The sequence below is a fragment of the Lycium ferocissimum genome, chromosome 9 (assembly GCF_029784015.1).
Source record: "Lycium ferocissimum isolate CSIRO_LF1 chromosome 9, AGI_CSIRO_Lferr_CH_V1, whole genome shotgun sequence".
Lineage (NCBI taxonomy): Eukaryota > Viridiplantae > Streptophyta > Magnoliopsida > Solanales > Solanaceae > Lycium > Lycium ferocissimum.
Genome location: NC_081350.1, coordinates 38,390,947 through 38,414,899, shown reverse-complemented (window position 1 = coordinate 38,414,899; position 23,953 = coordinate 38,390,947). Strand labels below are relative to the sequence as shown.

At 34.0% G+C, this 23,953-nt stretch overlaps 3 protein-coding genes across 5 annotated transcripts; all 3 read left to right on the top strand.

The window, feature by feature from the left end:
* Positions 1 to 317: 317 nt before the first annotated feature.
* On the top strand, positions 318 to 3,971 carry LOC132030637 (abscisic acid receptor PYL3-like). Of its 3 annotated transcripts, none has more exons than XM_059420350.1 (4): positions 318 to 456; positions 584 to 726; positions 1,989 to 2,204; positions 3,336 to 3,971. In XM_059420350.1, the coding sequence occupies exons 2-4, from the start codon at positions 595 to 597 to the stop codon at positions 3,552 to 3,554; spliced, it is 567 nt and encodes a 188-aa protein (XP_059276333.1). In that variant the 5' UTR covers positions 318 to 456; positions 584 to 594; the 3' UTR covers positions 3,555 to 3,971. The 3 variants fall into 3 exon arrangements, with proteins under 3 accessions (XP_059276333.1, XP_059276332.1, XP_059276331.1); XM_059420349.1 differs by having other exon boundaries at positions 329 to 477; XM_059420348.1 differs by having other exon boundaries at positions 337 to 726.
* Positions 3,972 to 10,044: 6,073 nt separating this feature from the next.
* On the top strand, positions 10,045 to 14,103 carry LOC132030636 (probable polygalacturonase). The gene is made up of 5 exons (XM_059420346.1): positions 10,045 to 10,705; positions 11,943 to 12,063; positions 12,141 to 12,315; positions 12,451 to 12,521; positions 13,152 to 14,103. Exons 1-5 carry the CDS (start codon positions 10,370 to 10,372, stop codon positions 13,793 to 13,795), a joined length of 1,347 nt encoding a protein of 448 aa, XP_059276329.1. The 5' UTR covers positions 10,045 to 10,369; the 3' UTR covers positions 13,796 to 14,103.
* Positions 14,104 to 17,867: 3,764 nt separating this feature from the next.
* On the top strand, positions 17,868 to 19,844 carry LOC132031892 (probable inactive receptor kinase At5g58300; the record flags this gene model as incomplete). The annotated part of the gene is made up of 2 exons (XM_059421764.1): positions 17,868 to 18,198; positions 19,092 to 19,844. Coding segments are annotated over 2 exons (894 nt in total), but the record flags the coding sequence as incomplete, so codon positions are not given.
* Positions 19,845 to 23,953: the final 4,109 nt, after the last annotated feature.

Below are 23,953 nucleotides of genomic sequence, written 5' to 3'. Positions count from 1 at the left end.
TCGGCACATATAAATTTATATTTTTGCCGTTATATCCCATAAGGTACAAGCCGACAAGATTTTTTTCCCTGAAAAATTTAGGAAAAAGGGTCCAATATATCCCTTCACTTTATTTTTATTAGCTAATTTTATCTTCCTTTAGTGATTGTGAACAAAATTACCCCTGCCATCTATAAAATTAACACAATTACCCTTATTTTGACGGATTTCCCCAAATCGAACCTAAATTATCCGATTTCAATCAAACCTAAATTATCCACTCCAAACGGATCCCCATTTACACCCAACCCGCAACCCATTACTGGGGACAAAAGCTAAAGGTCAACTCATGTGACGGACAAAAATTAAAGACCACCCATTTAAAGGGAAATTAGTGTAATTTCATCAAAACAGGATAAACGAAGGAAAAAAAAAAAACTCTTATCAAATTTGGACCATTCAAAACTCATTTTTGAGGTTCCAATGGCGGTGTATTTTGTACTCGTCTAAAAGTTTCCCATTTCGCACTTTTCCCAACTTTTTTTCACCTTCAACTGTGTGTTTGTGTGTGTTTTTTGTGTTCTATTTGACTTTTTTTTCACAGATTTATTTATTATGGTTAGCATAATGGATAGACGGATTAGTAGTATTGAAGATGATTATATTAGAAGACATCATAGACATGATGTTAGAGATAATCAGTGTAGTTCTTCACTTGTAAAGCATATCAGAGCTCCTGTTCATCTTGTAAGTAACCCCAATTCATTTTCTTGAAAAAAAAAAAAAAAGATTTGATTTTTATGTTTGTTTATGTTTAAAAGATTAAGTAACCCCAATTCATTTTCTTGAAAAAAAAAAAAGATTTGATTTTTTTTTTTTTTTTTGAAACTGGTAACTTGATTTGATTTTTATATTTGTTTATGCTTAAAAGATTAAGTAACCCCAATTCATTTTCTTGAAAAAAAGATTAGATTTTTATGGTTGTTTATGCTTAAAATATTAGATTTTTATGTTTATTAAGCTCAAAAGATTGGATTATTATGCATATCAGAGCTCCTGCTCATCTTGTAAGCAACCCCAATTCATTTTCTTGAAAAAAAGATTAGATTTGTATGATGGTTGTTTATGCTTAAAATATTAGATTTTTATGTTTATTTAAGCATATCTGAGCTCTTGTTCATCTAATAAGTAGCTCCAATTCAGTTTCTTGAAATAAGATTAGATTTTAAAGGTTGTTTAAGCTTAAAGATTAGATTTTTATGTTCATTAAGCATATCAGAGCTCCTGTATCTTGTAAGTAGCCCCAGTTTCAGTCTCTTGAAAAAAAGATTAGATTTTTATGGTTGTTTAAGCTTAAAAGATCAATTTTTTATCTTTATTTAAGCTTTTCTTGTTCAGATCTGTATGTGATTTAACCTTTTACTGAGAACCTGATGGGTTTTTTCTTTTTTATATTTGATTGTATTGTGAGACAAATTATTGAGTATTAGGATGAAATAATCTGAATGATTTTGAAGCTTTCTTCAATTTGGTGTTGTTATAATTGTATTTTTTCAGTTTAGGATTTAGCTTTACATTGTAGACAGACAAAAAGGAACTTTTTGCTGGAATTAATATATCAAAATCTTTATAGTGATTTTCGATAACATAGATTATGGATTTCACTTTTCACAAATATCTGTTGAGGAAGCTAGTTTCAGAGACAAATTAGATGCTCTTTGAACTTCTCTTTGGACATAATGTATTTTAAGCTGTTTATGAGGTAGAAAAAAAGCACCGAGTTTGAAAGAATTCAAGACGCTTAATCATTTCATTTCATAGTTTCATTGATGTTCTTAATCTGAACTGTTCAGGCTTGTCAACCGGTCACTGGATAACGTTGGAAGGATGCGACCGTTTTGGGTTTCTGTGGTTTACTTGTATAGTTTTATTCTATTTGAAGATGGATAATGGATGTACTGTGTATGTTTTTTCACTGGGTGCTTACTGGATTTTGGCATATTTGATAGGTTTGGTCATTAGTGAGGAGGTTTGATCAACCACAAAGGTACAAACCATTTGTTAGCAGGTGTATCGTGCAAGGGGACCTTGAAATCGGAAGTGTTAGAGAAGTGAATGTTAAGTCCGGACTCCCAGCTACCACAAGCAAGGAGAGATTAGAGCTTCTAGATGATGATGAGCATATCTTTGGTGTAAAGATTGTGGGCGGAGATCACAGGCTTAGGGTATAAATCTTTATCCTCTCATTGATATTACGTGTAAAGAATCTGACGTATTTTTAATGGTGGAAAACCATGTTACTCCTGCCATTTTGCATCTCAGTGTTAGTGCTTTAAGAACTTAAGATTAACTATTTTGTTTTCTCCTAATCCTTTTCTGGTTTGTGGAGGTGAGTGGTTCATGCTTTGGGTTTCTGTGAAAGATTTTAATGTTCTTGAAACTTGTTTTTTTTTAATATAATCACTCTGATTACTTCCTAAAGCTTGAGAGCTTTTCTGAACTGTCTCATCAGTCTGATCTTTCAATTAAGTCGTCTCCATTAAAAGGTTCATGACCACCTCCAACAGTAATTTTTTTTTCGAGTGCGTAAGATCAGAAAACCAATGTCATAAAAAAAGCTGTCACAATACATATGTTTGGTGGATTATATGTTATAGTTCAATTGGAAAAGCTGAGAACTCTGTGGGTGATCTTTTAATGGTGAATGGATTCTCAGGCTTTTTGTGTTTGAATATTACATAGAAACTGTTTGTGTGGAAGTACCTTAGCATTTGAAATGTTCCACGACTCGTCTTTTATTAGGAAATGGAGTAGTGCATGCAGGGTAGCACTCCGTCCGTGGTAAAAAGAATTGTTTCCCTTGCTTTTATTAAAGAAGTGTAGATGCAGATATAATATGCGACATGAGATTAGGATCATAGCCGAAACAAGATTCACATCTTTTTTTAAATCAAAATTTTAATAAGAAGATGTACCCAATTGTTTGCGACCCTTTTGTTGTGTTTTCTTTATTATATTTTATTTTTTTCTCTCTTTTTTTTTTTTGTGTGTGTGGGGACGGTGTGTTTGTTAGCTGTTCAGTTTTAACCTGCCTGCCTTCATATGGATTACAATTCCTAGCCAAGGATGAGAATCATTGGAAATTCCTTATATTAGTCTCGTTCTCTTTCCATCCGCGTGAGGTGGAGGTGGCTGTTTCTGCTGCTTTTCCCTGCCTAATTGTGCAAATTTTACTATAGTTTTGTATATGTATCATTCTCAGTGGCACTGTGCTCGGAAGTGGAACTTTTACACTTAATAGACGTGGTAATTCATTGATCTGGTGTCTGCCTTAATGTTCCTCAAAAAACTTGCAGAACTACTCGTCAATTATCACTGTTCACCCGGAGGTCATTGATGGAAGGCCTGGAACAATGGTAGTCGAGTCATTTGTGGTGGATGTCCCAGATGGGAATACTAAGGATGAAACATGCTACTTTGTCGAGGCCCTCATCCGGTGTAACCTCAAATCTCTAGCTGATGTGTCAGAGCGCTTAGCCGTGCAGGGCCATATGGAGCCTATCGACAGAATATAGGTTTACACTTTCTTGCATATGATCGATCATTTTGCTTGAGCGTGCAGGGATTTGATCAGAAGGCGAGTAGAGTGACTGGTACTTATGCCAGTCCTTCTCGATCTCAGAAGTATATGTATATATATATATGTGTGTGTGTGTGTTCATGCTTCCTTGTCATCATCTGTAAGGTTACCGCGGTTTGTAAAATGCAACCAGTTTATTCTTGCAAGTGGCTACGTCATAATGTGAAGAACCAGCCATGTGGAGCTTGGGTTGTGAATATCTATGCTCATGAAGGATGCTGTTTCTTGTTATAGGATCATGACTCTGGTTATGACACACTATAAGCTTGTGTATCTTTGAGTTTGGTGTGTTAATAAGTACTAGAAACAGTATTTGGTATATTAAAAAATAGAGTGCTTGCTTTTTGTTGTATACTCCACTCTCCCTATTCTTTATGAATATTGTATTATCTCCTCTGCATATCCCACAGTATATATGTACCTTCCCTTTAGCATAATGTGTTCTTAAGAAAATCAGAAACCCTGCAGCACTTAGACCCCAAAAGAAAGTAACTTGAAAGAGGCACCCAAAGGGATGGTATAGCGATCAATGAAGATGGTTGAAAATCACGGGAGATCAAGATTCAAATTTCAGAAGAGTCAAAAGATTTTTAAGTGATTTTTTTTTTATCTGTCGAATCTTAGGTGAGCGAAAATATTCGGTACATGTGCTATGTGAGGCAACAAGATAACGGTGAAATGGTTGTTATATAGTGTTGATGTAATGCAATAGATATTCAGTGAAATAATGGGTACATTGTGCTTATGTAAGACCATAAGCATTTGGTGAAAAAGCAGGTACATGTGCTGATGCGAGGTGATATGTTTTCGGTGAAATAGTGGTACATATGCTAATATAAGACAACAAATATCTGGTGAAAAGGCAGGTGTATGTGCTGATGCAAAGTAATATTGTATTTGGCGATATATTTCATGTGAGCGCAAGCTCGTACATGTGCCGATGCAAAGTAATATGTATTTGGCGATATATTTCATGTGAGCGCAAATTGGTCCCGATAAGAGATGAACATTGCTAAGCAAAAGTTTCAAAGGCTCTAATTGGACAAGAATTCTCTTTCACTGGATTCTTCCATTGGAAACAAAAAAGTAAAACTAAAATATCAAAAAGAGATGGTAATAAATAAAGTTAACTACTATACCATCAAAAGATGCAAAAAGCAATCCGTTTCCCCTTTATTTTGGCTGAAATTGGCCAAGATTAGACCATTTCGCATGGAGAAGAGAATGTGGTATCACGTATAGTGGACTCAAAGAGCTTTTAAAGTGGAGAATTATAGTGATTTAGTGGGGGAACTAACTTTAGTTGATGGGTGCGGCCAGTGCCTTGACAGCTTTATTCCTCATGTTAGCAATATCTTCTAGTTGCAAAAGCTTTTACGTAACGTTGTGGATCTATGCTTTAATGCGTACAATAATTAGTAGTACTATATCGAACGTCTTGAAGTAGACATATATGGTGAGAAGCAACTTTATGCCTTATATCCTAAGATAGCAGTATCAATTATTATTAATTGGATGTTGAATTTAAATTTTATGCAAACTGAAGGCCGAAGTGTACATATATCCGATTTAGGACATTATTTGAGCCATACCGCGTAATATTTTGTAAGTCTATCTGTGGTGTCTGAAGTTTCATATTGGCTGAAGTTCAATTATTTTTTCCTGACATTCATCCATATATGGCTAAATTCAATCATTTTTGTCTAAATTTCAGTCATTTTTGCTTGAAGTTCAGGCATTTTGTTGAAGTAGATAGACATTTTTTATTTACTGAACTTTAACCATATGAAACTTCAATTATCGCAATAAAGCCTACCTTCACATGCCGCATTCTGAAGTTGTTTCAAAGTGGATAGACACTCAATTTTAAAAAAAATATTAAGTACATGATAAGTAGCTATGTTCAAATAGGGTACCCATGAAAATTGAACCATATTTAAAGAATTGTTTAATACAAATATAAACTAAAGTTATCGAATTCGGCTAAGTCGGTAAGTAACCTTTTAGCTCCGCTCCTCCTGGTATGATTTGAATATTTATTAAAATGCCAAAAATTAAAGAAGAAAAAAACAGAAGATGGTGGAGTCCATATTAGCATAAAGTGAGCTGGCCAATGTTCAATGCGACAAAGCCGGATCACATGGTCTTCATCTGCCAATCAGTAAGTGCAGTTATGGCCCTTAACTAGGTCTTTCTTTTGGTCTTTTTGGTGGTATGGACAGAGATGGGCTCAAGATTTTAAATACTCTGCATGTATCACTCTCTTAATTGTAGGCCTGTGCACGAATCGATTCGGTTCTGTTTTGGCCATCATCGAATTGAAATTTCAAATTTCGACTTTCTAAAATTCTCAACCAAACTCGATCCATTCTAGGTTTAATTCAATTCGTTTTTTATTATTTCAGCTCGGTTACACAAATCAATTTGTTCAAAATTTAAACAAGCAACTATTTTTATTTCAGTTTTAGAGTAAACATAACAAAAAATAATGAGATCCTAAATTTGCAGCCTTATAACCAAGACATTAACCAAGAAAAAAATCATAAACTTGCAAGCATAATAGCTTATAAATAGCAAAACAAGAGCTTGATAACTTGTGCAAGCATACAAATCCGCCAACACCACATTACATATACCAAATTAATAATCCAACATCTTGTAACTTGCAAGCAGACAAGCATAATAACTCAGTTTGCATCCTCAAAAAAAAAAAAAAAAAAAAAACTCTAATTTGTACAGGCTAAGATCAAAGACCAAACAAAGCCATGGGTGGAGGCAATGGCCAAAAGGCAAATATGGCTCGTGAGAAGAACGCTTAAAAGATGAAAGGCCAAAAGGGAAGTAAACTTGAGACCAACAAGAAGGCCATGAATATCCAGTGCAAGGTGTGCATGCAGACATTCATTTGCACCACTTCTGAAGTTAAATAAATATTACTTCACTATTAAGGATTAAGCATATATATAGTTAGACTATTAGTCATTAGTGGCATATAAATTTGGTTTGTTCGGGTCGGTTCGGTTGATAATTGAAGCCAACCATATCCGAACCGTTAAACCGTAATTTTTATAATTGCATTTGTAAATCGAAATCGAATTGTATTATCCAAATTGAATTATTCGAATTGGTTTGAAAATTCGGGTTAAACCGATTTGTGCATAGGCCTACTTAATTGTGACAATAAGTGTTATTGTGTAAGATACAATTTTTTTTTTTTTTTTTTTAATTTTTTTTTTAAAGATTCGCCTATACGTATATAATTTAAATCAAATGCTGTGGGTGCCGCCAATATTTATTGGCAAAGACTGCATCAACGAATTCATTCTTTCTAATAATCAATTATCTAATTAAGCTCAGGATGCCAAAAAATAGATTGTGTTTTCTCCTCTTAGGGCATGTTTGGAAAGCTATATTGTAATTAAATTTGAGCGGAATCAGAGCCCGTATGGATGGGCTTATGACTTTTGGCTTATTTTGTCATTTTGACTTAAAAACAATTGTTTAAAAACACTTTTTATTTTACCCAAACATTATAAAAATGCTTAAAAGCTATTTTAGCTTAAAAGCACCTAAAATAAGTCAATCCAAACAGACTCCGAGCGTGATTCTACAATTTAGACTATTTTTCTGGTCAAATAATTATTTGATCAACATGAAAATGAGATGTATATAAACACTCTACACATCCGATTCAAATTCAGTTGAGACAAAAAGTTGTCTTAGAGGACAAGGTTATCTAATAACATTGCTAGTAAAAGCACTAGTGGACAAATATATCAAGTAATTTGCTAGTAAAAAGTAATTAATCCATCTCAAATTTATGACTAAGTATGAAGTTTCAGAAAGAAAGAAATATTTTTAATTTGTGGTCTAAAATGAGCATAAATACTTATATGATTGCAAATTGGCTCATTAAAGATAATAAAAAGTTAAAAATTAAATTATTTTTAAATATAAAATATGATACTCCCTCCGGATAAAAAAGAGTGTTCACTTACCAAATCAAGAAACAATTAACTTTATTTTTTCAAAATTTCCCTTATTAAAAGTTAAGTGATCAAATCCAATACCTATTTAATCAGGGATGATTTAGTCAAAATATCTATTTTTGCCTAGGAATTAGTATTTTCTTAAGAGGTGTGCAAATATCTAAGTGGACACTCTTTTTTATTAAGCGGAGTATGTTTTTGAGATAGATTAAATGAAAAAAATACGATACATAAATTGAGGAGGGTTCAATAACTATCCAATAGAACAGTTGAGTCTTGAGATGCACAAACGCTGACTCAACCAAACTTTGTTCATGATCAAAATATTCCTTTTTATTTTATCTCCAAATTTCCTTTTTTTTTTCTTCTGTTCGTTTGAATTTTCTATATTTAAATAAGAAAATAATGCAAATTGTGTAGAGTTATTTTTCCACCGTCCGTCCCACCTTCCTCTTTTCTCATCCTCTATGTTCTACGTAATAATGCCAAAAAATGGATTGTGTTTTCTCCTCTTAGGGCATGTTTGGAAAGCTATATTGTAATTAAATTTGAGCGCAATTAGAGCCCGTATGGATGGGCTTATGACTTTTGGCTTATTTTGTCATTTTGATTTAAAAACAATTGTTTAAAAACACTTTTTATTTTACCCAAAACATTACAAAAATGCTTAAAAGCTATTTTAGCTTAAAAGCACCTAAAATAAACCAATCCAAACAGACTCCGAGCGTGATTCTACAATTTAGACTATTTTTCTGGTCAAATAATTATTTGATAAACATGAAAATGAGATGTATATAAACACTCTACACATCCAATTCAAATTCAGTTGAGACAAAAAATTGTCTTAGTGGACAAGGTTATCTAATAACATTGCTATTAAAAGCACTAGTGGACAAATATATCAAGTAATTTGCTAGTAAAAAGTAATTAATCCATCTCAATTTATATTGAGGTGATTGACTAAGTATGAAGTTTCAGAAAGAAAGAAATATTTTTAATTTAATATTTTTAATTTGTGGTCTAAAATGAGCATAAATACTTATATGATTGCAAATTGGCTCATTAAAGATAATAAAAAGTTTAAAATTAAATTATTTTTAAATATAAAATATGATACTCTCTCCGGATAAAAAAGAGTGTTCACGTCCCTTTTTTTTGCTTGAAAAAGAGTGTTCACTTACCAAATCAAGAAACAATTAACTTTATTTTTTCAAAATTGTCCTTATTAAAAGTTAAGTGATCAAATCCAATACCTATTTAATTAGGGATAATTTAGTCAAAATATCTATTTTTACCTAGGAATTAGTATTTTCTTAAGAGGTATGCAAATATCTAAGTGGACACTCTTTTTTATTAAGCGGGAGTATGTTTTTGAGATAAGATTAAATGAAAAAATATGATACATAAATTGAGGAGGGTTCAATAACTATCCAATATAACAGTTGAATCTTGAGATGCACAAACGCTGACTCAAATATAATAATAATAATAAAAAAATAAAAAAAACAACTAGGCATCCACCATTGTTACTGAGCACCCTGAAAGTGAAAACTATCCGTTAAATAATAAAGAAGAAAACTTTAGTATAAACAGTTGATGACGGTGAGACTGTTTTAGTCATTTCCACTTCCGTCCCTGTTATTCTTATCTGTCTTTCTTTGTACGTACTAGTATTAAACTTGCTCATTAATTTGCGTAGACTCAAAAACAAACAAAAAAGTGTGAACTCTTCTCTCTTCCTTTTCATTCATGATACAAAAAGACACACTTGTCTCTTCCAGGTACCCACTAAAAGTTCCCAATTTTAATTTCCGTTTTTGTTATTTTCTGCTTGTTTACTTTCTTTCTACTGCTAAATTATTTACATTTCCATGCGTATAACAAGATCTGTGTATTTGGAATTGTCTTTCTTTATGCTTAACATGTCTGAACTTTTTCAACTGGGTTGTCAAAGCAGATTAAACAGGTTATAGTTATAGCCAACAACCCGAATTACTGAGTATTGGAATGAAACGGGTCCTAATCAAACTCATGGCTATTGAGTATTCTTATGGTTATATTAATATAGAATTGAGATGCAGTTGTTATTGTGATTGTTTGTTCTTAGAAAAACAAGTTGTTATTGTGATTGTTATAAAAACAAAGTTCTTTTCTCTCAGCATTTGATTAATCTTGCATAATATTCACACTTAAAAGCTTACATTTTCTTTTTGGAGAAGTTACAAATTTGGCCGGTAATTACATTCGCTGGCCAAATATAAAAGAAAATATACACGTATGTATCAAAAATGTATATATTTTATGTATATTATACATTAATATACATATTTGCTACCCGCAAGGGTGACTCAGTTAGTTGAGCATGAGGCTTTCATAATGGAGGTCTCAGGTTCGAAATCCCTGCCTACGACAACAGGGGATTTGCCTTCTGGGACGAGCTCGTTGCACGGGGCTTGCCTAGTGCGGGTTATCTCTCCTATGGTTTGCGAGCTATTGCATAAGAGCTGGGTTTACCTGTGGTTTGCGAGCTATTGCATAGGAGCTGGGTTTACCTGTGCGCACCCGAATGGTGCGGCTACGGGTTTCCATGTCATAAAAAAAGATATAGATATTTGCTGGTTGTTCTTTTGGTGGGCGGCTGTTTATGTCAATTTCTCTTAAATTCTTTTTCTCACATTTGATTGATCTTGCATAATATAATATTCACGCTTAAAGCTTGTATACAGTTTCTTTTTTCCAGTTTCCTTCAACCCCATAGACAATGAATCAACGGATCGGGTCAATATTCCTATGCATTATCAGCACATTGCTTCTGATGAACTGGTTGGTGGCGGCAGAGTGGGAGACGTGTTCGGGGATAGTACCAATGCAAAATCGATATGATAAGATATCGATATTGGACTTTGGAGGTGTAGGTGATGGGCGAACATCGAATACAAAAGCATTTAAAGAAGCAATTTTTAGAATTCAACACTTGAAGAGGAGGGGTGGAACTTTGCTTTATGTACCTGCTGGTGTATATTTGACTGGTCCATTTAATCTTACTAGTCGAATGACTCTTTATTTGGCCCGTGGTGCTGTTATCAAAGCCACTCAGGTATCTATTTCCAACATTGCTTCAGTTTCTGCTTTTTAGCTCTCTCAATCTTTATTCTTCATATTTGTGCTTTATAACATTAGAATAATTTCATTTAGAGAGAATCGTTTACTATGAACTTTGTTCTTTTGACTATCATTTGACCCATTTCAGCTATGAATGCAAGAATGTAATTGAAAAATTGGGAAATCTGCTCTTTTAGTCCCTTAAATATCAGTAAATTCTAATTTTAGTCCTTGTAATATCTCGCTAAGCATCTTTAACCTTTAATTACTTGAGATTGTACTTTGATCCTTCTTCCTATGAATTTTCACAAATTTCACGAACTATTGACCATCACATCATTTAATCACCCAGATGTCATGTTAAGGTTATTATTGCATATTTGAGGGGCGATACAGTTCAACAAACGGTAAGTATTGGAGTACATATTTCATACATAAAGAGATTAATAACGCACATTAATTGAAGGCTAAATATGCTTAGTCATATAACACAAGGATTGAATTAAAACTTATTAATAATTGAGGGACGAGAAGCGCTGCTATTCCTAAAAATTTTAAATGTAGTTTTTAAGACCTTTTTCTAAGTATGAGCTGAGTTTGCTGGCATAGACAGCTGAGTGATGAGTGGTATGATTTTCTTGACCAAGATTTCAGGTTCACGTGCTTACACAGCGTTGTTTGTTTTGAATGGTGGGGCGCATAGCACAATGCTCAATATATTAAGCAAGCCATGGAATTGGAGTAAGCCAAAGTGAATCTATTTAAAAATGAGCAATTATTTAGGTATGGACAATAGGAGTTAAATGCATTTAAGTTATTGGTGGACCTTTGGAGAATGGGACCTGATCCATGTGATGGCATTTAAAATACCAAGGATACTGGACAACAATGGGTTATTGAACTATTTAATGGTCTTCATCAGCCTAAAAACAAATGAAAGATTAAACTAATGAAAGCCAATTTGATCTTTGTCTCATTGTATTATTTTGCAGTTACATGCTTGTAACTGTGAAGTGATCTCTGAACAGAACTGCGGTTAATCGAACGAGAATTTACATTTCACAGAAGAAAAGAAAAAAGAACAAAACACTGAGCTACTTTCAACAAGAATATTTATCACGTGTTTGTGTATGAGATCACACATTTTAGTTCAAAGTTAAGACCACTTATTCTCCTCATTCCTTTGTGTCGTCCAATTGGTTCTCTAATCCTGGCAATGAATTACAATTTAGGATCCCAGTCAATGGCCATTGGTCGATCCATTGCCTTCATATGGGAGAGGAAGAGAGCGAGCTGGTGGAAGGTATATGAGCTTACTCCATGGAAACGGGCTCCATGATGTGATTATCACTGGTAAATATCAATTATTATAAGGACATTCGGGGACTGATATAATGTGGTTTGACTGAAGTATTGAATTGATTTCTCAGGTGAGAATGGTACTATTGATGGCCAGGGTGATGTTTGGTGGAATATGTGGAGACAAAGAACTCTTCAATATACACGACCTCATCTCATTGAACTGATGAACTCCAGAGGCATAATCATTTCTAATGTCATTTTCAAGAACTCCCCCTTTTGGAATATCCACCCTGTTTATTGCAGGTATAAATTCTGCATAATTTTGTATTAACTTCCTGGTGAATTATGGAAAGCATGTCAAAAAATCTGAAAAAAGCTGCAACGCTATAGCTAGTCTATTGCAGTTTAGTCTAATTTGTTTATTTGTTCCTTTGGCAGCGATGTTGTTATTCGATATGTCACCATATTGGCTCCAGCTGATTCACCAAACACTGATGGAATTGATCCGGGTAGAGCAAAGCAGTATTCACTGAAACTTTATATTTATCTTAGGAAGTTTTGAGTTTTAGCCTCTCTTTGGTGTATTAAAGCTAGCACATTTTCTGTCATTAAGTTTCTACTCCTCAAGTCTTCTGAGTCCCCTTTCATTGGTGTCATTTCGTTATCATGGTTAAATGAACGGAAAAGGCTCAAAAATACCCCTCTACTATATGAAAAGGATCATTTACACCCTCCATTATACTTTTTGAACCATTGCCCCCAATGTTACAAAATTGGTGCAAAGATACTCCTTCTCCGTTAAGGCCCTCCAACATGGCAAACACCAGTCCAAGTGGCCTGATATGTTGCTGAGGTGGATGCCACATGGCATGCCACCTCACCGTCCCAACCTCATTTTACCCCCTGCCCCACTTCTTCTTCCACCGGCACCTCCCCCTTCACCCAAATCCTTGAACTATTCAGAGTTGAGATAGTTTCGTCTTTGAACAGTTCAAGGATTTCTGCCAAGGTGAACTAATTGAGTAGCCAAGTGCGGGAGGTTCTTGTAGACTTTGTTAGAAAACTGAACACTTAAGCAATTTATGGCAGTTTTTCTTTCTTTGCGATTAATTCATTTACATGTTTATTTACCATTGCAGATTCAAGCTCTCATGTGTGCATAGAAGACTCCTACATTTCCGTGGGGGACGACCTAATAGCTGTAAAGAGTGGCTGGGATCAATATGGCATTGCTTATGGTCGTCCTAGTCATGGCATAACCATCCGAAGGATAACTGGATCATCTCCATTTGCTGGAATTGCAGTTGGAAGTGAAACCTCTGGTGGCGTAGTGGATGTTTTAGCCGAGCATATAAACCTTTTCAATATGGGAGTTGGCATTCACATTAAGACAAACATTGGTCGAGGAGGGATGATCAGAAACATTACAGTCTCAAATGTCTACATGGAAAATTCACGTACGGGGATTAAGATTGCAGGTGATGTTGGGGACCATCCGGATGAAAAATACAATCCGAATGCTCTTCCAATTGTTAAGGGTATCAAGATTAAGGATGTTTGGGGAGAAAAGGTTTTGCAGGCTGGTTTGATTCGTGGTATTAAAAATTCGCCTTTCTCTGGGATTTGTCTCTCCAATATCAACCTTCATGGAAACAACCCCGGACCACGAAAATCCCCTTGGAAATGCTCAGATGTTAGCGGCGCTGCAATTCAAGTCAGCCCTTGGCCTTGTGTGGAACTCGCCAGCAGCCAACAAACTGGTGCATGCCCTACCTACTTCTGAGTATCTTGTAATTCTTTCACTACTAAAAAACACAGGAATTAGAGGTCAAATTCTGTAGCTAAATAAGTTCCGTCGCTAATCCTATTTAGCGATGGATTATCATAGAATTATGTTAGCTAAGATCAATTAGCGACGGATTAGCGACAAAGTTCGTAACTAATGCCAGTTTCTTTTTGTAGTGTTACTTCCAATTCAATTCAGTAAATCACAAAAAAGAAATGAAGAATTTTGTTCTAGCTCTAAGTGAAACTGTAATTTCAACTTCGTATTCCAATAATATTGTATACATGTTAGTATCCTTCTTACTACATCTCCCATGGATGCAAGTTTGTTTACAACTACTAAAACACACGTCACAATAAGCTAAAGGCTTATCCTATGAGGGTGGGCTTATATGGTACGCAACCTTCTTCTTGTATTTGTACGAAGAGGTTGTCTCCCGGCCTCAACCAAAATGAGCAACTCTAGAAATACATGCGCTAATACAAAATACTAAAGCAAAACACAGAACAGATTAGCAAAGGTGCTTCAATCGAAGTAGTTATCCAAGAACTTGCGAATGTGCCTCACGAAACCACCGGTCTTCTTTTCTTCCTTATGTGCTTCGTTCTCTTCTCCAGCTTCGTGCTCCTCTTCTTCATGGTGATGGTGCAAATGCTTCTTCATTTTCTTCTTATCAAAGCTATGATGATCTTCATGCTGCATTGCTGAAATCTTATCATCATCATCCTCGTCCTCGACATCATCATCAAGGGGGTCATAGAAATGTTCCTTCAGTTTCATTTTACCAAACTTACCGTGATTGTCCCGCTTGATTATGAACTTCGACATCTTTTGCTCATCATCGTCTTCATCGTTCTGGTGGAGGAAACTCATCCATTCCCCCGGAAACTCATGCATGCCTCCATGATGGAACATTACACGGTCAAAGTCATCGTTGTTCTCATGACCAGAAGAAAGTATCGTATCTTTACCATGAGGGATCTGATCATCAAGGTGTTTTGACTGCGTTCTTGGCTTCAGGTTGTGTGATGCATGGCGGAAATGGTGGTGGCATAGTCGATAAGGACGCCTAGATCTGACACGAAAGTGGCGGTTTATCGGACGAAGCCGGACCAACGTCAAAGGTAATGCCTTAATGTTTTTGCCCTTAGGAGCGAGAAGGCGATCTTGAAGGAGGAGATCTCGATTCTCTTGAACATGTTGAGTCTCTTTTTCGAGCTGGTTTGCCTGGGTGGCATCGGGTTCAGCAAGAGTACTGGGAAGTTTGAGGTCAGTGATATCGTTTTCTTGTTGAGTTAAGGGTGTGCGAGCAAATGAAAGGGTGAAAAACAGAAAGAAAATGGCAATGAGGAATTTATTCATTGTGTGAATTGGTTTAAAGGAACTATGTTTATTTCTGTCTGAAGGAAATTGAAAGATATGGTTATATATATATATAGGATTATATTAAGTGACGAGTAACTCGTTTGACCATCAACGTGGATGAATTCATTCTTTTTCATTTGGAAGGGTGGACAGTGAATATGGGGAAAGGAGAGGTAAAAGGAGGGGGCAAAACATAGTGACATTTGAATCCCACATCAGATGTTTGTAGATTGAAATAGTTGTTGAAATGCAACCATTAGGTTGTAATTTTAATTTTACTGTCCACGTAGTTGGAATTGAACTACCAAAGATTTGAAGTTTGAACAGGTCTCTGATCTCACCTTATGCCAATTGTGCCTATAAGGAATGTGTAACCATTAGTAACTTGAGGGCGTGGCTCAACGAGCAATGATTTTTTATTTGTTTAAGCATTGATTTGCAAAGTTATCTCGTACTTGTGTTGGTGGAATGTGACAAATAATCGATGGAATAGTCAAGGTGCACAAACTGATCCGAACATTATCATTACGGTGAGGAAAAAAAGGTGAGGTTTAGCGTGTTCTCTATCGTTCACTGTTTGATGGAAAAAAAATATAGTTCACTGTTTCTTACATGATCTTTATTCACCTCTCTTGTTGCTAGACTGTTCAATTCAATGACACCCTATTGAATTAAGAACAATTACAAACCTTAGTATAAAAAACATCATTAATTGAGTGAAGGCCCACTGGACCGATACTATCAAGAAGGGTACATAGTGGTGACAAACAGGATTTTGTTCGCACGTTCAGCTAAAGTTCAAATTAAGTTCTCCATAGTCCATCACCAAACCCTCCTAACTAAGCTTCACATGGTCCATCACCTTATAGGCTTATCTGATATTCAGTGTGTGTCGCCTATGTAGTTCTGTGTGTCGCCTACATAGTTCAAGTATCTTTGACTACCAAAGTCGACATGCTAGTTTTTTTTCTTTTCCTTTTGTGTGGGCGTGTCTAGACTACCGTACTAAATCAAGTTCGATTCATCACTCTGTTATTCTTCATACTTGTCTCAACGAACCATGATGTGGATATTATCCACTTTGGGCGAAGCTAAGAATCTGTTCAGACACCCGATAATTCTGGTGTAAACGACCGGTGAAGATTATGTTTTGATCGTCACTTCTTAAATCTTGCTATTTGTCATTGGCCAAGGCAAGTTGAACTAAAAACATAAATAAAACCTTGGTATAAAAATGTGCATTATTATTAGTAAAACTAAATGTATGAAAGGTATAAGTAAAACCCACTAGACCGATGTTATCAAGACATCTAGAAACTATTAATGACGCAGTTTAGCACAACTAAGAACAAATAAAGGATCGACTTTCTCTTGAAATTGAAGTAGTATATTATATTATATTATACTATACCATACCATATAATACTTTTTTATAAAGCAGGTGACGTATGACGCTTCATGTCCTTTTCATTGTCCGCCTAACTGGACTCAAATATTTATCCATTACAATTAGTTGATCGTTACTATTTTTTTTTTTTTTTTTTTTTTTGGGGCATTAGGAAAAGCTCGAGGTAAGAAAAAGGAAGGAGTGTGACTATTTATCAGCACTAGGTATTTATACCAAATCAAACAAGTTAACCTTAGAAGTTAAAGATCGAAGAACCAAGAATACATATCAATTATTTATTGCTTAAATGGATAAATGTATATATGAACGACAATTTTTTATATATTTGTTGGCTTAATATAAACACGTAATGTGAGTAAGTTATTTACCACAAAATAAATTGACACACGACAGTATTATTCCATGAGTTTAGTGCGTAAGAAAAATCAAGATATTTAATTCCAAACCAATAAATTTGGTGGTGAAAAACAAGGATCCCAGCTCACTATCTCCTAATTAAATCACATAAATTAATCCTAAATACTATATAAAATCATTTTTACCACCTGGAATTCGATGTCTTCTAAGATGCTATAACCAATGAGACAACACCTCTAAACTCCATATATTCTCTCCAAGGAACCTTTTTCTGAAAGTTTCTTTAAACCCTTTCTTTTCTAACATAATTAAAGATGTTATCAAGAGCTTTTGTCACTAAACACCAAATAAGTAGAAGGAACTTCAATGATCATGAAGAAAACAGCTGCAGATCAATGTCAATGTATGAGTACGAGGAATTTATAATAGGATTCAAACATGATGTCCCCCTCGTATTTTTTGACCAAAATAATCATCCTAATCGTAACCATGGTAATGTTGAGTGAGTTTAAGTTATATAGTCTGATGTTACAACCATCTTCTATGATAATATTTCATTATAACGGCCAAATTTTCTTGGAATCGATTTTTCACGTTATGTTATGTTATGTTACAGCATTTCGCTCTAGCACCCAAAAACATTCGGACAAACGACGCCGTTATATAAAGGTTGATTGTATATATTGTCAATGTAAAATCTTTTGTACGCTATCAGGTCACCCAAAAGATATCTTTAAAGTAAACATCCTTAAAATGTGGGATTTGTAATCTTGAAATAAGACATGTTACCTACTACAACAACTAAAGGTGACCGGATGGTGTAAAAAATCTTTATACTGACGGTATATATAGTTTAAACTCAGTTGAATTGCGTAGTTATCTGCATCTAACGTTAAGTTATATATTAAAGAAATATATCTTTTATTTATTTAATTGTATTATGTCTCAATAGGTAAAGCAGTTGCTCATAATTGTGAGCCAAGATTGACATTAAAAGAAGTGTTGAGGGCATCAGCTGGGGTTATGGGCGAGAGTCATTTAGGGATGACTGAGAAAGTTGTGCTTTTAAAAGGGAAAATTTGTGCTCTGAAGAGATTTAGAAAAGTGGTTGTGAAAATGAATGACTTTGGGAGAAGAATTGAGAAGTTTGCTAGGGTTAGTAAAGATTGCAAACAACTTGTTCCAATCGCAGCTTATCTCTACTCAAAGAGGATCAAATTTGTTGTTTGTGATTACTATCCCATGGGTAGTCTTGCTGATTTACTTGCAGGTGAGCTTTCACACTCATAGATCAACAATAATTTGTTCTGCTTAATTAGTCATTAAAAAGATGTTATCTGATTTTTTAGGTTACTAATCTTACTTATGATGGACGATTACTCTTTTAGATGACCTTACAAAAGTTCAACCCGTTTATGATATATTTATTGTTATTTCATCACAATTTTACAAGTGCAAGTTAATTCTGGCCGTTTGGCCAAAACAATTTACAGCCTTAATCGAATATGCATAATATATACATATATTGTACATCTGCCAGCTAATCTTTTGAGTGAATGACTATTTATTTCAATTTCTCATTTTATAATCCGGTTATTTGTGTATCTATTTCTAATTTAAAAAATTAAAATCATTTAAAACTTAGACTGAAACTTATTACAATTCGTGTTTAAAATTGTTCAGTAAAATTCATTAATTAGTAAAACTCGTTTTAAGTTTTAGATTAATTAACCAAAACACAAACTTTGTAATAGATGAAAGAAACAACCGATTATGGATATATAACACAACATGAATATGAAGGGCTTTCTCTCTCTTTTTTTTTTTTTTCCTATGTAAGAAACAATGGATTATGGATATACTACACAAGTTTGTAATACACATCTCTATGATTACTACGTGTTAGTCATCACACTTTTTTTATGAATATAACTTACATATATTGATAGTATAAAAGAATTTTTACACGTCTATTTCTTTTAACACGTCTATCAAGTCACTTTCAGTACTTAACAAGTTAAACTAGTTACCTGAAAATAAAAGAGATGATCTTTTATAGCAGATTAAATTACACAGATACTATAATCATAAATGATTTGTTATACCAGATTAAATTAAACAGATACTCTAAATTATATATGCTTATTGGATTCTTACCCGCAGGAGCAAGGGATCTAGGCCAAACTGCACTAGACTGGAAACAACGTTTGAAAATAATTCGATGCATTGCTCATGGCATTGCATTCATCCATTCTCAAAATCCCCCAAAAGATCAAAAGGACATACAACTAAATGTCCATGGTAATGTTAAGGCATCCAATGTCATGATCAACATCGATTTCACTGCCTGTCTTTCTGACTATGGCTTCGTGCAATTAGCAGAGAGAACAGAGTTTTCCGATACTTGGCCAAAAAAGCCATCCCCTCTTGAACAATATGCATATTCTGAATTGCTAAGCCAGAAAGATGATGTTTATAATTTTGGGATTATTTTGTTGGACATACTAGGAAGGCAAGGGATGAAGAAAGAAGAGATGGGAAATGGGGAGTTCGAATTGTTTGTACAAGGGAAAGAAAGAAAACAAGTTGATAATGTATTGAACATAGCATTGAGATGCATATATACTGATCTAGAGGCTAGGCCTACTATGGAACAAGTAGTGATATACCTAGGAGATATATTGAGGGTGAGAAATTACTCAAACGAGCGCAACCCTCGTGTTTAGTTTCCATCGTTGAGCGTGTGTGTTTTTTCGAGTGTAAAATATATGGATGAAAAATATGCACATATAGATGTTTTGATGTTACATGAATATTCATCGTGTATGCTTTGAAGCATATAACAATAATAATGTCTCATTCCTGAGCAAATAGGGATGAGGTATGCTTTGAAACACACATGATGAAGAAAAGTCTTAGCTATTGGAAGTCTAAAAGACCCATAATAAAGGGATTCTAGAAGTGACAGCTTTATTCGGTTTTTTTTAAAGTATCTTACAGGCACCAAAGGCCTTTGCTCCTTCGATTGTCACAAAAATAGCCCAAGAGGGTTCAGCTAACCTCAGAAGATTGTTATCACTCGGCACATTATACTTATTCTCAAAATGTAACGTTTTAAAACATGTTTGAAACTTTTCGGTTATTGAAATAATATTTTCACTATCAGTTTTTGACCATTATTTGTTGATATGTTGATTACTTTCAAACTATATTATTTGATTGTCAAGCATGAAATGGTCTCTGATTAGAACTAAGAATCAATTCGAATTTGAATCTTTGACCTATGGCTTCTATTTGTTCACCCATCATTACTTCATTAAGATCGTAAATATGAGCAATGCCATCGACTATTTGAAGTACAGTATCAATATTTACGATCTTTACTTTGTTGTTAAGGTCACGATTAACATAAGGGGGGAGCTTTACCCCTTGCTTTACAGAGATGGTTGTGAACTCATGACTAAATAAATAGATTCTCTCGCAATTGTAAATTAAAATAAATTTTAAATTTAAAAGAAAAAAATTGATTGAAGTCTAAAAGACCCATAATAAAGGGATCTTAGAAGGGACAGACACTGAAGAAATATGGAGTAGCCTCACGTGTGGTTTTCTTACAAAGAGCAGAGATAGATAAAGGGCGTATCTTACAGGCAATCAAAGGCCTTTTTTGCTCCTTGATTCGTTGGTTTCTTCCTAATTTTTTTATCACAAAAATAGACCGAGTCAAGAGGACCACTTTACTTCTACACATGTGCTTTTATGACTACCCTGCACTCTCATACCAGACAGGACCCTCTTGGTAAAAACTTACCTATATTAGATGTTTATTTTCAAATTAAGAAATACAAAATGCCAGTAAATAAGCAGTATAATTTTCGGGTGAAGGTTCTTAATATAACTGACTTTCCTGGTTAAGTTGATCATTATACATGAGTGATTTGGCAAATGTGAATTAATATATATTCATTCATGTGGTACTTCATTCTATGATATATATAATAAGATCCATCTGCATAGAGATCATCAACCATATCTAGAAAACCGTATGTTTTGGAGAAAAATTGTATAGTTTGGGAATGGATTTTGATTGATCAAACGAGAATCTACTTCAACTAATATATCATTAGGCACGACCATATATATCTTTCATACATTTTTTTTTTACTTAACCATGGTTAGGTTCTATAATTTTTACCTATTAAGATTAAAAGATAGATTTGGTGTAAATATCGAATGAGCAACAGAGCAAGTATTTACCATCGCCTCCTACAAAAACAAATGCAATTTTGTAAAATATCTCCGAACTTCTTTTTTCTTGGATGTTAAAACAATGAATCACATGTTACGTACGAATGTTATAATTAACAAGTAGAGGCTGAGCTATCCTTGTTCAAAGCGGAGTAAATTCATCAAAAAATTACACTACATAAATAGGTTAAAGAATCTTTTGAATATATATATATATATATATATATATATATATATATATATATATATATATATATATATATATAAAATTCCTTGATATTTCATATGCTTTTTTATATTTGGACTCATCTTAGTGAAAATATCATCCGCCGAAGGAGACTCACACGTCCTTATAAACCCAAACGTGGCGATACATATTTATTCTTCAACACCTCACCTCACGACAATGGTTTGATCTCACTCTCTTTTCTTCCATCTAGACTTTACGAAGCCTTTATCCTCGCTTCTTCTCAGCAAGCAAATTTAATTTGGGGCCCAACATCTAAAGGGTTTTTGAGATGCTTTCGGAACACACACAAAGGACAAAGAAAAGCCGATATCGTGAAAAAAAAATGGATCATGTCTACACAATGTGGTACTATGTGGAAAGTAAAGCCAAAGCTAACTTCGATGTAAATATTTTATTTTGTACCAATAGGAGGAATAGTGATGGGCACATGATTATAAGAGACTGTAAATATACACAACAGATTTCTACACCGATAAATAGCATCCTCTTTATTTATTTTTTTCATTAACCACCGTATTTACTATCGTACTTTTTCATTCTTCAACAATATTTGATCTTTACGTACTATTATCACTAAACTATAGTTATTTAATAAATATTCTCCCTATAATTTATGACTTAATTATGATAAATTAGTATCATTTAGTTTAAAGATCGAGTTTAAATATTCCCGCTGAAAGGTGATTATTCATCAAGAATTGATCTTCGATCATTAAACTCTTTACAAAGTTGAATAGCGATCAATTTCCAGCTCAAGTGTAGCAATTAATATACTATGATTCAATCAATCTCATATAGTCACGGTATCTAAGACACTTGGACCAATTGCTACACATCATACGGGTCATTTTTCCTTTTAGTAACTCAAATATAGGTCCATAGGTTTGTTGTTATGATTTGGAACCCTTATGATTTTTATATTACTAACAAGAAGTTACTATGAAGTAGTACTTGTTTAATGTAACGTACGTGTTGACTAATCCCAGTAGTACCTAATTTACTTATTCTTTTGTACAATTATATACTGTTGACTTTTTCTGGCAAAGCGTGTGGTTAGCAGTACTTTAAGATTCTTTTAGCAGAACCCAAGGAATCAAGAAGTTTCCTTAAGCACGATCATGCAAATTACATTATTTTTAACATTGTCTTTAGCACTTAATTGCACGAAGGATTAGTGAAGTGAGACAAACTTCACTACTCCTTTGAGATTGGCCAATGTAAAATGGGTAGTCGGTGAGTACATCTATAAAATTTTACAGATTACTTTTAAAAATCATACATTTATACAAAGTTTGTACCAACAAACATATACAGTACTGGATTCTAGATCTCTATATATAGAGGACTAATAATTGTAGGAGCTGCATTTTTTCGGAACAAAAAATTGTGACAAAAAGAATATTGTTAATCAATAAAACCATGCTAGATCTTATGTTGACCTTGTATGCAGTTGCAACTACACTATAACATTCCAATAAAGTGATCCATATTGGTAGAATAATTGCAATACGACTATATATACATTGTCTGTTGATAAAGGGAGACAATATACCAAGTTAATTTGTCCGAGCAATTAGATTTTGACTTAAAATTTTGAATCTTTTCTTTTCTAGTATGTATTTTGGATATCAAAAATTCTCAGCCTCTATAATAAAGTAACTAAAATTACCAACATTGTGAGATGACGTGTATTTCTCATCAGCAAGTCAAATTATTTTCTCTCTGTAAATTATCCATTTACCCCTTTTATTATACTTGTACTTACAATATATTATATATATTATGTTGTAAAAGTCTGTCGACTCCTTCTGTATAAATAGCACCCATGTTGAGCTTTTCATTTCCTCGTACACATTTGAAAAAAAAAATATAAGAAGAAAAAGAAAGAAAAAAAAACTAAAGGCAAAAGAGAAAGACAGAGATAATGGCCAGCGAAGAGAGTGAGCTTTACTTTGTTTTCATGAACTATGATCCTGAATACGAGCGCCTTCGATCCAAAAGGTCAGTATTTTTTTTCTTAAATTAAAATATCTTTCTTGATTAAAAATAGAGGCTAACCTAAAGTATTCGGAGTGATCTCAATCGAGCCCACCGTTTTAACATTCATCATAGTTATATATGTGAACAAGGGCGGAGCTAGAGGGGTGTAAGGTTCATTTGAACTCTTTTCGCCAGAAAATCATATTGTCTATACAAGGTCAATTATTTTTATTTTTTTATATTGTAGATGTTGAACCCCTTAGTAAAAATCTTGCCTCCACCAATGTATGTGAAAACCTGTCAAGTCAAGTAGTATAAATAGTACGTTTTTTACTCATAATTTCAAAGAACTCTGAACCTTTAACTCGTTACTTCTAATTCTGGCCGAAGAACGTATTATTAGTTATATTATTGGTTGTACATTTTGTTGAAAATGGTGCATATGTGTATATTGATAGAACAAAGAAGGGGAGCTATGAGCTGGATCTGTACATAAGTAAGAAACATGATGAGCTGTTAGCAAATACTTTTGAGCCTGGCAGCTATA

What these genes read in the sequence shown, in the direction of transcription:
- LOC132030636 (XM_059420346.1), top strand. Translation starts at nt 10,370, where the DNA reads ATGAATCAACGGATCGGGTCAATATTCCTATGCATTATCAGCACATTG. An exon ending in CCATGATGTGATTATCACTG is followed by an intron (nt 12,064 to 12,140) that starts GTAAATATCAAT and finishes TTGATTTCTCAG; the next exon opens with GTGAGAATGGTACTATTGAT. An exon ending in CACTGATGGAATTGATCCGG is followed by an intron (nt 12,522 to 13,151) that starts GTAGAGCAAAGC and finishes TTACCATTGCAG; the next exon opens with ATTCAAGCTCTCATGTGTGC.
- LOC132030637 (XM_059420350.1), top strand. Translation starts at nt 595, where the DNA reads ATGGTTAGCATAATGGATAGACGGATTAGTAGTATTGAAGATGATTAT. An exon ending in TCAGAGCTCCTGTTCATCTT is followed by an intron (nt 727 to 1,988) that starts GTAAGTAACCCC and finishes CATATTTGATAG; the next exon opens with GTTTGGTCATTAGTGAGGAG. An exon ending in GCGGAGATCACAGGCTTAGG is followed by an intron (nt 2,205 to 3,335) that starts GTATAAATCTTT and finishes AAAAACTTGCAG; the next exon opens with AACTACTCGTCAATTATCAC.